The 13534-nt window shown below is 42.3% G+C and overlaps 1 protein-coding gene across 9 annotated transcripts in view; it reads left to right on the top strand.

Moving 5' to 3' along the window:
* Positions 1 to 1049: 1049 nt before the first annotated feature.
* Positions 1050 to 13534, top strand: part of PLEKHA5 (pleckstrin homology domain containing A5) — a 236646-nt gene continuing 224161 nt past the window's right edge. For 8 of the 9 annotated variants that reach the window (XM_082636505.1, XM_082636500.1, XM_082636504.1 and 5 more), the window contains exons 1-3: positions 1050 to 1291; positions 1441 to 1520; positions 3827 to 3884. In XM_082636505.1, coding sequence (XP_082492631.1) covers positions 1200 to 1291; positions 1441 to 1520; positions 3827 to 3884 — 230 coding nt within the window. In that variant the 5' untranslated portion in view covers positions 1050 to 1199. Of the gene's footprint in view, positions 1292 to 1440; positions 1521 to 3826; positions 3885 to 9455; positions 13522 to 13534 lie in introns of those variants that run through there. The other variant, XM_082636511.1, reaches the window with a different exon arrangement.

Genomic DNA, 13534 nt, shown 5'->3' with positions numbered 1-13534 from the left:
AGAAGCAATTCCAAGTGTGGCTGAGCATCAGAGACAATTAAAAGGAGGCCAGTGCACTAAGCGGGTGTTAAGGTAGATTTTAGTTGCATTGAAATCTGCCCTTTACTCTTTCAAAAAAACCAAAGCAGGGGGGCACTTTTAAAATAAGTAGAGCAATGTGATTATACAAATAGACTTTCGAAATATTAAAGCCAGTCTGAATCCATGGTTTGCCACTTAGTACTATGACCTTGGCAAGTTTCTTTAAACTTCATTTTTCCCATCTGTATAATAACATCTAGAGGGCTATTGTAGGGCCTTAAAAACGTACAGGGTTACAAGGACTCAAGAAAGTTAACTATTATTGTAATTTATAGGAGATAGAAGAAAGTAGAAATTCAGATTGATAAATAAGTGAATCTTTTAAAAAAGTAAGAGAAAAAGACAGGTTTGTATTTTATAAAACATTATATGATTCAAGGGGTCTAGGGAGAGGCAAACTTGTTTTGTCAAGTCTGAATCCACCCCTATTTCATGAGTCTACCGCAACCCGTCAAACCTATGATATCTCGCACACAAAACACAAACAGGAAAAACCTTCCGTGTGCTTCAACAAAAACAGCTTTCCATTTTAAAGCCACCTATATATATATATATATATATATTTTGTTTGTTTGTTTGTTTGAAAAATCTCTTGGATACCCAATAGCTCTTTTAAAACAAAGCTCAGATGCTGTGTCTCTGTTGTTTTAAAGAGAGAGCAATCAGAGGAGCGCGGATTACCTCCCTTTGAATCTCCCTGGGGGCTGGGAAGCCTTCAGGCAAAGCCCGGGGGGCAGGACGCTTTTTTTTTTTTTTTAAATCGATCTCGGAACCTTCGCTCTGGCGGCGGGGGCGGGGGTGGGGCGGGGGTGGGAGGGGTCTGGCCGCGGGGCGCGGCGCCGCTCACCCATCCCCCCCCCCCGAGCGCGCGGCTGGGCGGCCGGCCGGCGGCCGCGGAAGATGCGGAGGGGCGGCGGCGCGGGCCCTACCCAGCCCGGGCGGCGGGGCGGGCGCCGCCCGAGGCGGTAGGGCGCGCGCGGGGGCGCGCCGGGCCGGGGAGGCGCGCTCCGGCCGCGCTCGCTCCGCGCTCCCTCCGCTGGTTCGCTCGCTCGCTCCCTCCTCCCTCAGCAGCCTCGGCGGCAGCAGGAGAAGGCGGCGGCGGCGGCTGGGGATCAGACATGGCGGCGGATCTGAACCTGGAGTGGATCTGCTCCCTGCCCCGCTCCTGGACTTACGGGATCACCCGGGGCGGCCGAGTCTTCTTCATCAAGTAAAGAGCTGGGGACGGCGCGGGGGCCCGGAGGGGGCGGGAGGCTGGCGACAGAGGGGAGCGAGCCGGGTCGGTGCCTCTCCGGCCCCCTCGGCTCCTCCCGCGCCCCCACTCACGCCCCGTCTCGGCCCCTTCTCTCACCCCTGCAGCGAGGAGGCGAAGAGCACCACCTGGCTGCACCCCGTCACCGGCGAGGCCGTGGTCACCGGGCACCGGCGGCAGAGCACAGGTAACCCCGAGCCCGGCCGGGCCCGAGCGGAGTTGGGTTTCGCCGGGAGGAGGCTGCAGAGCCCTGGCCGCCCACCTCCAGCCGGCAACCTGCCCCGAGCCGCCGTCCCCGGGAGGCGGCGAGGTGGGGCGGAGGCCGGCGGGCGGGGGCGGCCGCAGGTAGAGGGGCCGGGGGACTTCCCTCGAGTCTCCGGACGCCCTTCTCCTCCCCCTTTGATCGCCACTAGCCCACGGCGCCCTCTGCCCCATCCCAACCTGCTCTTCCTCCACGCCCCTGGGTGGCCCACTCCCCTCCCCCGGGAAACCTGGGATCCTGAGTTTTTCCTCCCGCGGCCACTCCTGAGTCCTCCGAGCGCCCCCCGGGCCCCCCACCTCACCCCCCTTTCAACCTTTAGGAAGTCCTTTCCCACTCCCCTCCTGCAGCCCGGGACCCTGCCTCTCGTCTGCCGGGAGAATGTGTCCACATCCTCCCCCTCCTCCCCGGGAGCTGCCTCCCTCCTCCTGTGCGGCTTCCTCCTCCGAGGTGGGACTTGTGGGTAGGTGGCTGTTGGAGGAGGAGGAGCAGAGGAGTTTGGGGGTGCTTCGATCCTCTCCGCGACAGAGCGGCTTGGGAAATCAGCACGCTTTCCCTCGTGCCCCCGGAGGAGCAGCCGGGGCCGGGGCAGGCATTTGCAGCTGCAGTTGCTGGCCAGCCAGATTCGAAGTCCCCGGCGGCGGCACCGAGGTCGCACACACGGCCAGGAGGCGGTGGGCGTGCTGGGAGGTGTCCTGCGTGTGGGCACTGGTGCCGTAATAGGAGAGGGTCGCCGGCGAAGCATATCTTCCTGGTGCCTTGGGTAGCTTGTTTGAATGCTGCATGTGAGTTGAGCTGGAGGAGAGCTGATTGGAGCTTCAGTGCTGGTCTGGCTTTCTTTTGTCATTCTTTGTGTACATTCTTGAAACTTGTTTGTCTTTGAAACGTAACATGTGTTCTCTTCCTGGCCTGCCTCTGTTTCGGGTGATTGGAAAGGCTTGAGAGCAGTTTGGGTGGAAGGTGAGGCCGGCTTCAGAAGTCTGCAGAGCTTGCCCTCCGGGATACTTCTCCAACTCTGAGATTCTCTCTTAAAGTTGCCAGGATATTGAACAAGCCTGCCTTCTCTATTAAATTCTGGAGTTCAGCGAAGTGACTAATATCTCTAAATTTGCAAAAAGGTGGAGGAGGAAGGGGAAAGCTGGTATAGCAAGCATGATGAGGTTACATTTTTAAGGCATTTCTGACTAATACGGCGTCATATTTCTTAACTCCCCATGTCGTCTTTGACTTGAATGTACATTTCAGTGTTTTGCATACGTAAGTCAACTTTGATGGCCTCTTTGCCTTATGGATAGTAACAGGTTTGTGTCACAAGAGATAATATGATACTTATTTAGCCTAATCGTCTCGTGGAATTATTCCATGATTATTTTGGCTATGTGAAATATAAATCTTTATCCTATTTACCCCCAAGGATTTGATAACATTCACACCTCAGAAAATTTTATTATATGATTTCAGGTTAATTTTATTTTTGAGAGATGATCTTGATTTTTCTCTGGTTTGGTTTACTTTGACTTTGTACACACATCATCGGTTTTTTATTTCAGAGCGGTTTTTTGGTTAAATCCAAGACACTGGTCGTTTGTAAGTAATATGTAGCACAGAATGGTGCCATCCTTCACCTGCATTGTTGCCAGGTTTATTACTTGAAACTTCACATCTCTTAAAGTCAGGTCTGTAGAAACACACATGTATGTATAAGTATGTGATTTCAGATTTCTTTCCCCCTAATTAAGTACTTAGGAAGTTCTTTCTCATCAGTGACACTTCCTGGATGGATTCACTTATGTAGCTGAAAGATATGGTCTTACATAGACACAACATACCTAGGAAGAAGTGGGTGTTACCTTTTACGCATAGTCTTTTTCTTTGGTTTTGGGGGAGTTTTTGGCCTACCGTTCAAGGGTACTTACCTAGGATTACAAGGCATCCCTTTGCTTTTTTGGTGCCAGGGCGTAGTTCCTCTCCACTCTGATCAAAGTGTATAATTATGTCAGATAACCTCTAATATTGTTGATACTTTTCTGGTGGCTTTACATTTGAATTGCCATTTTCCCAAAAATGATATTATATCTGAGTTTTATTACCAGTCTAATGCTTTTTAGGGGGGTTACAAACCTACTTAATAAATGAAAAGAGCTGATCATGAAAAGGAATAATTAAAATGGTTTGAAACTTACTGTGCTGTTCTATCGAAGTAATACTAATGGTGAAATGTATGTTTTTTTTAGATTTGCCTACTGGCTGGGAAGAAGCATATACTTTTGAAGGTGCAAGATACTATATAAAGTGAGTTTTTTTAATTATGATTTTTTTCCTTGGTAATTCAAATGTGATTAACCTTTGGTTGTATGTCTCGGTATGATCATGATTTCTTAAGGTTTATTGTATTATATTGACTTTATGCTTTATGAGTGTTGGAATTTTGAGGTAAAAGATGACACTCTTAGTTTTCTTATGTTGTTTGACTGGACCTTCATTGATTTGGCAGTTAGATCATTTATGGCCACAGTTACATTTTGGTGCTTCTGTATATATTTTTGAGTGATAGAGCATTACAGTATTTTGTCTTTAGTATGTTACCTTTTTTTTTCTTTTTAAGTGAATTCTGCTCATGTGTATTTTGACCAGAACTATTAATAAGTAGCAAAAGTGGTGTAAAGCTAGATTACTGTTTGATGGACAATAACAGGACTGAAAGTAACAAATAAATAATGAATATTTCACAAACATCTGTTGGAGCATTGTTTGTAATTTGCCTCAGTTTATTTAAATATATCTAAGTTTTAAAAATACATATCAAAAAAATACATATCGAAATATTTTACTGGTAATTGTGTTTGAATAAAAAGGCTTTCATTAGCACTTACAAGGGACAAATGACCAGTCCTAACGTTAAGTTAATTCTATAGACTATTGAAATAATTTTCTGTTCAGAGGAGTTAACTTGATAGTACTTGGAGACAAATACAATGTTTGAGGGCAGTATTATATAGGAAAATTTTTTATCCCTCAAGGGAAAATAAAGGTGGTTTTATCTTCATTTTAAATTAGAAACTGTTTACTTAAGAGCTTGTTTTTGTTGTTTTAAAATTTTTTGTTTAATTTTAAGGAACTGAGGCTTGAAAGAGAATGCTTAAATACAAGATTTGGTTGAGATGTCAATGGTTTAATAATAATAACAGGTACCTAGATAAAGACACCTCTGTTACATTGGGCCCAGTAAGGTATTTTGCTAAGTGCCATTTTAAAGATGATGCCGTACTTCACTAAATTATAATTACCTATATGGTTTTAACATTTTTTAGAATGATATTTGCATAAAATGGTAAGGGATATGTATAGTATTAGCTATGCTTGCTTTTTTGGATGTAGAAATAGAGAAAGCAGAACTAAGATACAGGAATGGAGTATAGTTTCATGATGTGGTCCTTCTCTGGATATGTTTAATTTACATCTTTTATTTGGAGATTGTGCTGTGCATTGTTAGATGGCCTAAAAAATAAAGGCATGAGTAAAGTGCAGAGTCACCAAGTATTTTTTCTAGCGGTTATTTTTATCCTGAATTGAACTGAGTTTGTATTGCCATGAAAAGGGATGCTTCTTTTTTTTTTTTTTTTGGACAAAGTATTGATATTTCTGAAGAAAGACAGTTTTTTTGGTGGAGTTCATTTATTTTTATCCAGTATAATTTTAACTACTGTACCTTAAGCCTAGCTGATCTACAGAGTAGGAGTAACATTACAATTCTCAATATTATTTAAATGTCGGTGAATGTGTACATCCTTAGATGAATGTTTGACAGTACAAAATGTTATTATTCTGTGTGGGCCAAATATGTATGTTTTAATTTAGAAGTAAGCTGTTAGAAAGACTGAGTTTTCTTTTGTTTTACTAGCCGTTTTGATTAGAGTTTCTTGAGTGTCATGCCTAAGTAAGTTTCTTAGGCAAATGAGGACAATATTAAGAAAGTGGTAATAATTTTACTTTAACTCAGGATACATTTTTAAATTAGTGGGTTTTAATCATGTGGTATTGATAGCCAATCATTGTGTCCAAAAGTAGCAATAAAGAATTTATATTATGAAGGTAATTTGTTCTAAAATTGAGCATGTTTTAGAAATATACACTCATTAAACGTCAAGTAAAATAACCATTGACAAATACATGACTTGCTGAATGTTGGGTGCTACTTCTTTTCCTTTGTGGGTTATATCAGAAGACTAATTTCTTTTAAGATTAGTTAAATCTCTAATGTGGGCTGAAATTTCCTAGAAATTTTTTATTTACTTGTGTTGTTATGAGCAATTAGGGATGCCTGATCATTCTAATATAATAGGGGCACTACTTTTATCTTAAACTTCACAATTTACAGAGTGCTTTCACACATGTTACCACGTCTGAATCTCATTTTAATTGTGGATGTAGTCAGAAGAATTACTCTTTCCATTGTCACACCACATAATAAAACAACAGAAACATGCCTTTGGAATTTATGGTCTGCAAAGACAGCAAGATGAGAAACAGCAGGAACGTGAACTATATTTAGAATGTTCAGAGTAGGAGAAAGGATAGGAGTCTTCAGTAGGAAAGTGATGACTGTTGGTGGATATATTTCTCATTGTTGGTTCTTATTTAGATGAAGGAAGGAGGTTACTCTCAAATTATAAGAAAAACAGGTGATCTAGTGAGCAGGGTGGATTTTGTTCACAGGGGAAGAGGCAAGATGAAAGGCCAATAAAAGACACATTGACCATCTTGTTATTCCTAATCCTGCGTTCCTGGGAGGCTCCCAGAGCAAGAACCGAGACTGAAAGAACTTGAGTTGTTTCTACTTTAGTTCCCAAGTGAAGTACATTTAACTCTCAAATTATTTCTCTCCTGAACAAATGTTGGTGTTTGTTCAAAATGGCAGAAGAAGAATTTATCTTTGCATAGTATTTTGGTACCAACAACTGCATCCCTGTGGGCATTAAGGAGAAGAGCACACTTGTGGGGAAGAGTTGGAAGGCAGCCTTGACCCTCTAACACGTTGCGCTCAGTCTTCCCGTCTTTAAATTAGGCTGGCTGGAAAAGACAACTTCTCAATTCCAGCCCACTTTCAAATTCCTTTGAATTTTATACTATCCTGGGAATTTACAGTATTCTACAAAATAATGAACTCAAGTGCCAAGAAGAGATAATGTGGGAAATGTGGAAAGTTACTTAGCTTTCCTATCCCAGTTAACTGTTTAATCTCCCTCTTTAAGCTTTGTGCAGATAACCGTAGATAAGTCTAAGCAGAGCCAGAGCTGTGTTGTGCTTGCTGTCTTTCTGTTGCCGCATTTTGTGTTTTGTGTACTTATCTTTCAGGGAGAGCTGTGTGCACGCAGTTAACAGTGCTAACTAATGTCAACAGAGGAGCCGATCAGAGTTGAGTTGTATAGATTTGAGCTGGACAATCAGTTTATGTTATACAGTTTTTGAAATTGGTTCTTTCATGAAAATCTATAGTTCGGAAACAGAATATATAATATAGAGAAGGTATTTTACTTTAAATCAGTTTGGCCAGAAAATATTAAAATTTGAAAATTAATTCTATATTGTAAAGGTAAATATTTAGCTTTAATTTTTTATGAGAAAAGCTTGCTTTAAGCTAGCCAGCCTCTAAATTATTTTATTACTTGTGTGTGTGTGTGTAAATATATATACACAGAGTTTGAATTTGATTATTGTTTCCATATTGCTTTGTAACACTTAATTCATGCTTTTTATCTTTAGGAAGAATGCTGAAAATTGCCAGTGATTTTTATAATTTATAAAGTGTAGCTTTAAATATTCAAATAACTTAGCTCATAAAGTATAGAAGGTAATCTTATATATTTGAAGGTTATAAAACTTTCTGCTTACTCCTTGAAATATTACTTAATGACTCTGTAATGACAGGTCATGGTAGCTTAAAATGGATGTGTCATTGACTATTACTTTGTGCTTCAAAGCTTTAAGATGTTTAATTTAAAGGGCTAAGTAAATCTTAAAACAGTGCTCTCCTAATAGTGAGAAACTTTGTTCTAATTATTTAGAGGTCATTGTCTTATGTGGCAGGTTTGGGGATCAAAAAGTGTCTTTGCAGGGTAATAAAGTAGTATGTAAATTTTGTGAGGTTATATTTTCATATTGCTTTTTTCTTTTTTTTTTTTTTTTTTGCGGTACGCGGGCCTCTCACTGTTGTGGCCTCTCCCGTTGCGGAGCACAGGCTCCGGACGCGCAGGCTCAGCGGCCATGGCTCACGGGCCCAGCCGCTCCGCCGCATGTGGGATCTTCCCTGACCTGGGCACGAACCCATGTCCCCTGCATCGGCAGGCGGACTCTCAACCACTACGCCACCAGGGAAGCCCCCATATTGCTTTTTTCTTGATTTAAAAATTTAAGTTCTGAAAATTGAACTTTTTCTTAGATATGCAAATAGAGCAGTGTTTGATTTTTGACTAATGAAGTTTCATTTCAGTATCTGCTGTAGTTGGATCTAATGTGTGCTTAGAATTTCAAACTAATCTGCAATGATGGGAATTCTAGTATGAAATAGCCATTTAAGGTTGCAAGTGAGAGGAAAATCTGTTTCTTCACAGATTATCACAATTCAAACTATGAGTGAAGACAGGGAGCACAGCTGCCACAAGAATGAGAATATATTGCAATATATTTGATATTTAAAATGGGTACAGTAGTACTATGATATTATAATTAGATATAGCAACACAATGTTTCAGAACAATTCCTGGACGCGGTACATCTTTTTCGTATTCATAACAGAGTTTTTGGAATAAGTAATCCTTTTTAAAAAAATTTTTTTTAATTTATTTATTTGGTTGCGCTGGGTCGGCAGGTGGGCTCCTTAGTTGTGGCATGCAAACTCTTAGTTGTGGCATGCGTGTGGGATCTAGTTCCCTGACCAGGGATCGAACCCAGGCCCCCTGCATTGGGAGTGTGGAGTCTTAACCACTGGGCCACCAGGGGAGTCCCAGAATAAGTAATCCTTACATGTGTAAAGCACTTTATGCTGATTTGATAGGTACAGCGTAACAATTGAACTATGGTTTCAACCTTCAGGGAGTTTGTAGTATAGAGAAAAGCATGCAGTGTATTACAAAAGGGAGATGGTGTGGGCCCCATGGACTTGGTTAGTGTGAGGCACTTCAACACAGCATTCAGTGAATTAAATCCTCCCAGTAGCCCCTAGTTTTCTTTTTATCCCCGCCACCACCCCTTTTTCAGGATGAAACTGAAGCTTAACGAGGTTAAGGGCCTGTTGTAGGTCATATAGTTTCACTATGAGTCACTGGCATTCAAATTAAGGTCTGGGCTGAAACCCTTCTAGACCTAAAAATACAGGGCAGTATAAACAGCTCCTATAGTATGTGTCCCTCCATAAGTAGGTTGCTTGGGGACAGAAATACCATTTCAGAGAAATAAGTACAGTGGTTAGGTTAGTAGGCCAACCTACAAATAGAAGCTTGTTTCACCCCCTATAAACCTGTTGGCTAGTATTATTTTAGTAGAACCTTGGAATTTGGTCCTTCCTTTACATCCACTCAAGAGTGCTAGACACTGTTCTAGGTGTTTGGTGATACAACTGAGACCCGGCCTTCCTGGAGCCTACAGTCTAGTAGGAAAAAGAGACGTTAAAACAAAACATGGAACAAACATGTAATTTTAAAATGGCGTCTTCATAAAAGAAAAGCAGAGTGTTTTGTGGCAGATTAGGAAAGTTTACCATAAAGAACAGTGTTTCAGTGATAAAATGTGTTTAAGTTTCAAGGGTGGGGTGACAGGATTTCCAACTTTAGTGAATTTTATCTGGGATCTCATTGTCCTTTTTAGCCCCAGGACGGTTGCTCGGGACCAGGCCTGCTCAGTGCCTTCTTGTAGTGCCTGTCTACAGCTTAATGCCAGCATCCAGTGAGCCTCTGAAGAAATGGTGTCTGTACTGATGATGCTGGCCTCCACCCTCCCGAGGAGTTAATCGGGGTAGAACAGAGGAGTCCCCACAACTCAAGTGATTGCATTTGGAGAGCCCTTCCTGGATCTCTCAAATGATTTTCCCCTAATGTGGCTAGACCTCTTTCTTTGTTTTCTTCTTATTCTCAAAGCTGGTGTAGTTTAGGAAGGGGGAAGAAATGGGGAGTAGAGAAAGAATTGGTTGGAAGAGTCAAAGAGTTGGAGGCCTTGAAGACTGGTAGGATGTAAACATCCCTGTCTAGGCACCTCTGTCTGTTCTACAAAGACAAGGGGTTTCTCAGCACTTGTGGGTCAATACTCTCTCCTGGGACCTTTTCATTTTTCTATAACAGATATGTAGAAGCTGGGGTTAATGGTGAAAATTTACTTGTGTAGATGTGTATGCGTAAATTGGAGTTAATATAAAAAATGATGCTGGTTTTCCGTCAGACGGTGTCTTAAGAAGTCAGAGGAGGAAGAAGGAGCTTACTTAGGCCGGGCTGACGTGGAAAGGCTGGAAGGAAGAGGCAGGAGCTGAGCTAGGCCTTAAGGGCATGGATGGAATTCAGATGGGTTGAGATAGATGGCTGATAACATAAATTCATGGGGGTGGGGACATGTATAATATGTGTGATGAGTAGTGATAACTGCCCTGCTGGTAAGTGATTAGAAAATGCTAGGATAATGGGAAGTCAGGCGAGGAATTCTGTTACGAGTACTGTTCGTTGTTGTGTCTGGTCTTTGAATGTAAGGCTGAGATTTTTGTTTCTTGGCAAGCCCACTGCAGGTGTTTTTTGGTATAGCATTAATAGCTTAAAGCAAAGGTTTTAAGGGAGATTTTAATATAGGCAGCTTGGGTTAGAAAGGGGCAAACCTGGAATCGAGGAGTCCCGTCCTGGCTCTGTTGCTGTAACCTGGGAGTTAGTTGCTGGAACCAACTTGGTAGCAGTGGGAATGGAAAGGAAGGAGACCATTGATCAAAGATACTGAAGAGGAGTTGACAGGCCTTGGGAGTCTTGCTGAGCTGGGAGGTTGTCAGAGAGGTCAAAAGTTACACAGAAGCCTTTGTGTCTGAGTGGCTACAAGAATGATTGGTACCCTTGACCAGAATAAGGGAATAGGTGGTTGGGGGAAGCTCTAGGTGGAGGTGTTAATGATGATTTGGTTTTTGAGCTGCTTATCTTGAGAGGGCATAGCATTTTAGGTGGCTAAAATCTGGCCTTTCCAAAGGACTCCCGACATTATCTTCTATTCCTCCCTCATGAATAAGAAATACAAACCACCCCCCTCTCCCCTGCCCCCACAAAATGCTATCTCAGCTACCTAATTATCTCCAAACAGTATGTAGATCCAAGCCAGGAATGTCATATTCATCCATCCAATTATTCAGTCAGCAAACACTGACTGAGTACTGTGTGCCAAGTGCTTTAGGTTTTATGAACGAAACAGACATGGACCTTGATCTTAAGGAGCTTATAGTTAAATTAAGGAGAGAGCAGTATCATAATCACAAACATATAGTTGTAGACTGATAAACGCTATGAAGTGTACATCATGCTTTGAGCAGATGTATTGTGAGGACTCGGCCCAGTGTGGAAGAGGCCTTTCTCACAAACATAAGGAATAAGCCTTCCTCTGAAAGTTCAGCTGCGAAACCCCACAGAGTGATGAGAACAGAGCAGCGCGAAGTCACCTGAAAGATGAATTGATAGCATCCTGGGCTTGAGATTGGACCATAACCTGAGTGAAAGCGTTGCTATAGCTAAAGAAAGACTTGGGGTGGGGTTGGTGTGATGTGGAAATTTAGAAAAAGGAGAAAAGCTGCAGCAGAAGTTACTCTCTACTATCTAGTAGAGAGCAAGCCTAAGCCAATTGATTTTGACTATTATTCCAGTCCCATTGGCAAGGTCTTCCAATTACTCAGTTGTTCACTGATGCATTTTTTTCCTTCACTCCTCATTGATACATTTTGAACTCATAATTATGTGCCTTAGCAATTAGGTACAATCATTAAACAAAATAGACCAAAAAACTTTACCCTTCTGGGGACTGGGATGGTGGAGGAGAGAATATCAGAAAAAGAAAATATAAGGTTTATGGTATGTAAGAATATATAAATGCTGTAAGAAAAAAATTAGAGCAAGGTGTGTAGGATCAGAAGAGTGAAGAGGGATGGGTGTGGGAGAAAAAGACAGTGGAATCAGAGAAGGGAGAGCCCGGCTGCGTGGCGGCCTCCTTGGTTGATGTAATTGGCTGTTACACGGGGAGATGTGGAGCCGTCGCAGGTCTGAGCAGAGGAGGAGATGCGTGGTCTGGCTTCGCCCTTGGAAAGGGTCAGTCTGACTGTTGTGTGAAGGTGAGACTTTGGGGGCCTGGTGGAGCCCCTCCAGTGTAAGGTCACTCCCTCATCAGATTCTCTCCTTATATTTCTTTTTAACACTTAACAAGATCATGATTAAATATTTAATTGTGTAACCCCATATTTCTTTTAAGCTGCCAGCGATTATCAGTGCCATTGATTTAATAATAGTAACAGCTTTTCAGAGGGGAGAGACATAACCATATTAAATAAACTCCTTGATCCTTAATTCAGAAATAGTATATTGAAAAAGCACGTTTTAAAATCAAGTCAGTGCTTGCTTAATACCCGTTTGCCTACACTCCTTATGGTAGGTAAGCTTCATGAAAAGCAGCTCATTGCTGTGTTTTTAGTCCCTCAGCTTAAATTTTTCTCATAGTAGTTCCTCAGTAAATATTTGTTGATTGATGAATTTTGATGATGACAGTCAACTTCATTCCATGCTATTCAGAAACCTTGTAATGTGGCTCTTTGTGAAATTTAAATATTCTCTTTATGTGACATCTATCTGTCCTAATATGAATTAGGAAATCAGCTGTTTCTTGAGTTTGGCTTCTGTGATACTCCTCCAGGAGACAGATAGGATCTGCTCCTGATTGTGGGACCAGATCCAGGATCAAGCCAAGATAATGCAGGGACCTGTGAGGGCTGTTGGGAGACAGCTGAATCCCAGACCTTGCCACTGACCATACCATTTCCATTTAGAAACGTTCACAGTTCAGGCTGCTGTGGTTTGGAGAACGGGGGAGATATACTGTCATCATTAGTATGAGTAAAGCAAGTGTAGACCACTGAACTCAGTGGGTCCTAGAGAGGCCTGAGAGAAATAGAAATTAGCCCTCACGAGGTACAGGTGACAGACATTTCAGAGCCGTGCGGAGAATTCCTTGGTTACTTAGAAGTAGCCTCCTAGCTATATGGGAATTATTCTCTGAAGTGGTCAGTAATTGCAGAAGCACCCAAGAGAATCCCTCTGGATTGTTACCTCCTTGAAGGCAGAGACTGTGTCATATCATCTTTATGTTTCCAGCACTTGACACATAATAGGCAGTGAGATGTTTGAAATGAAGACCTATTACAGATTGTAAGAAAAACAAGTCATTGCCCAAATCTGAACATCCCAGGACACTTTTCTGCTTCTCACTTGTCATCTAGTCAGGATTCATATTGTTGTAAATGTCAATGACCCAAAGCTAACTATTTTATAAGCAAAAGCAAACTCTTTTCCCACATTAGTTCCAGGAGTGACACAAGTGAATCCTTCAAGTCCCTTCCTCACTCACCTTTTTTCACTTTAGAAAGCTTTTCTCCACTTAACCAGAAAAATGTTTGCCCACGGCCCCAAATTACACCCTTTTAACTTTTTAACCCAAAAGATAAGGTTTCCTCTCTATTCCTCAATAAAAAAAATCTTAGACAAGGACTTTGACCACCTTGTATTACATGCCCATTGCTGGAGTGAAGATTGGCCCTCTGGTCTTAAGTAATTTTCTGTCCTTGGCTGAAGCCAAGATTCTTATCAGCCAGCCTTCCAAGAAACTGTGTGATGAGGGAGGAAGGCCTGGTCACCTAGGAAGTCAGGGTGTGAAAGGCTGCATGATCA

Source organism: Mesoplodon mirus (genome assembly GCF_964341445.2).
Source record: "Mesoplodon mirus genome assembly, chromosome: 11".
Taxonomy (NCBI): domain Eukaryota; kingdom Metazoa; phylum Chordata; class Mammalia; order Artiodactyla; family Ziphiidae; genus Mesoplodon; species Mesoplodon mirus.
This window is presented reverse-complemented; position numbering and strand designations above follow the sequence as displayed.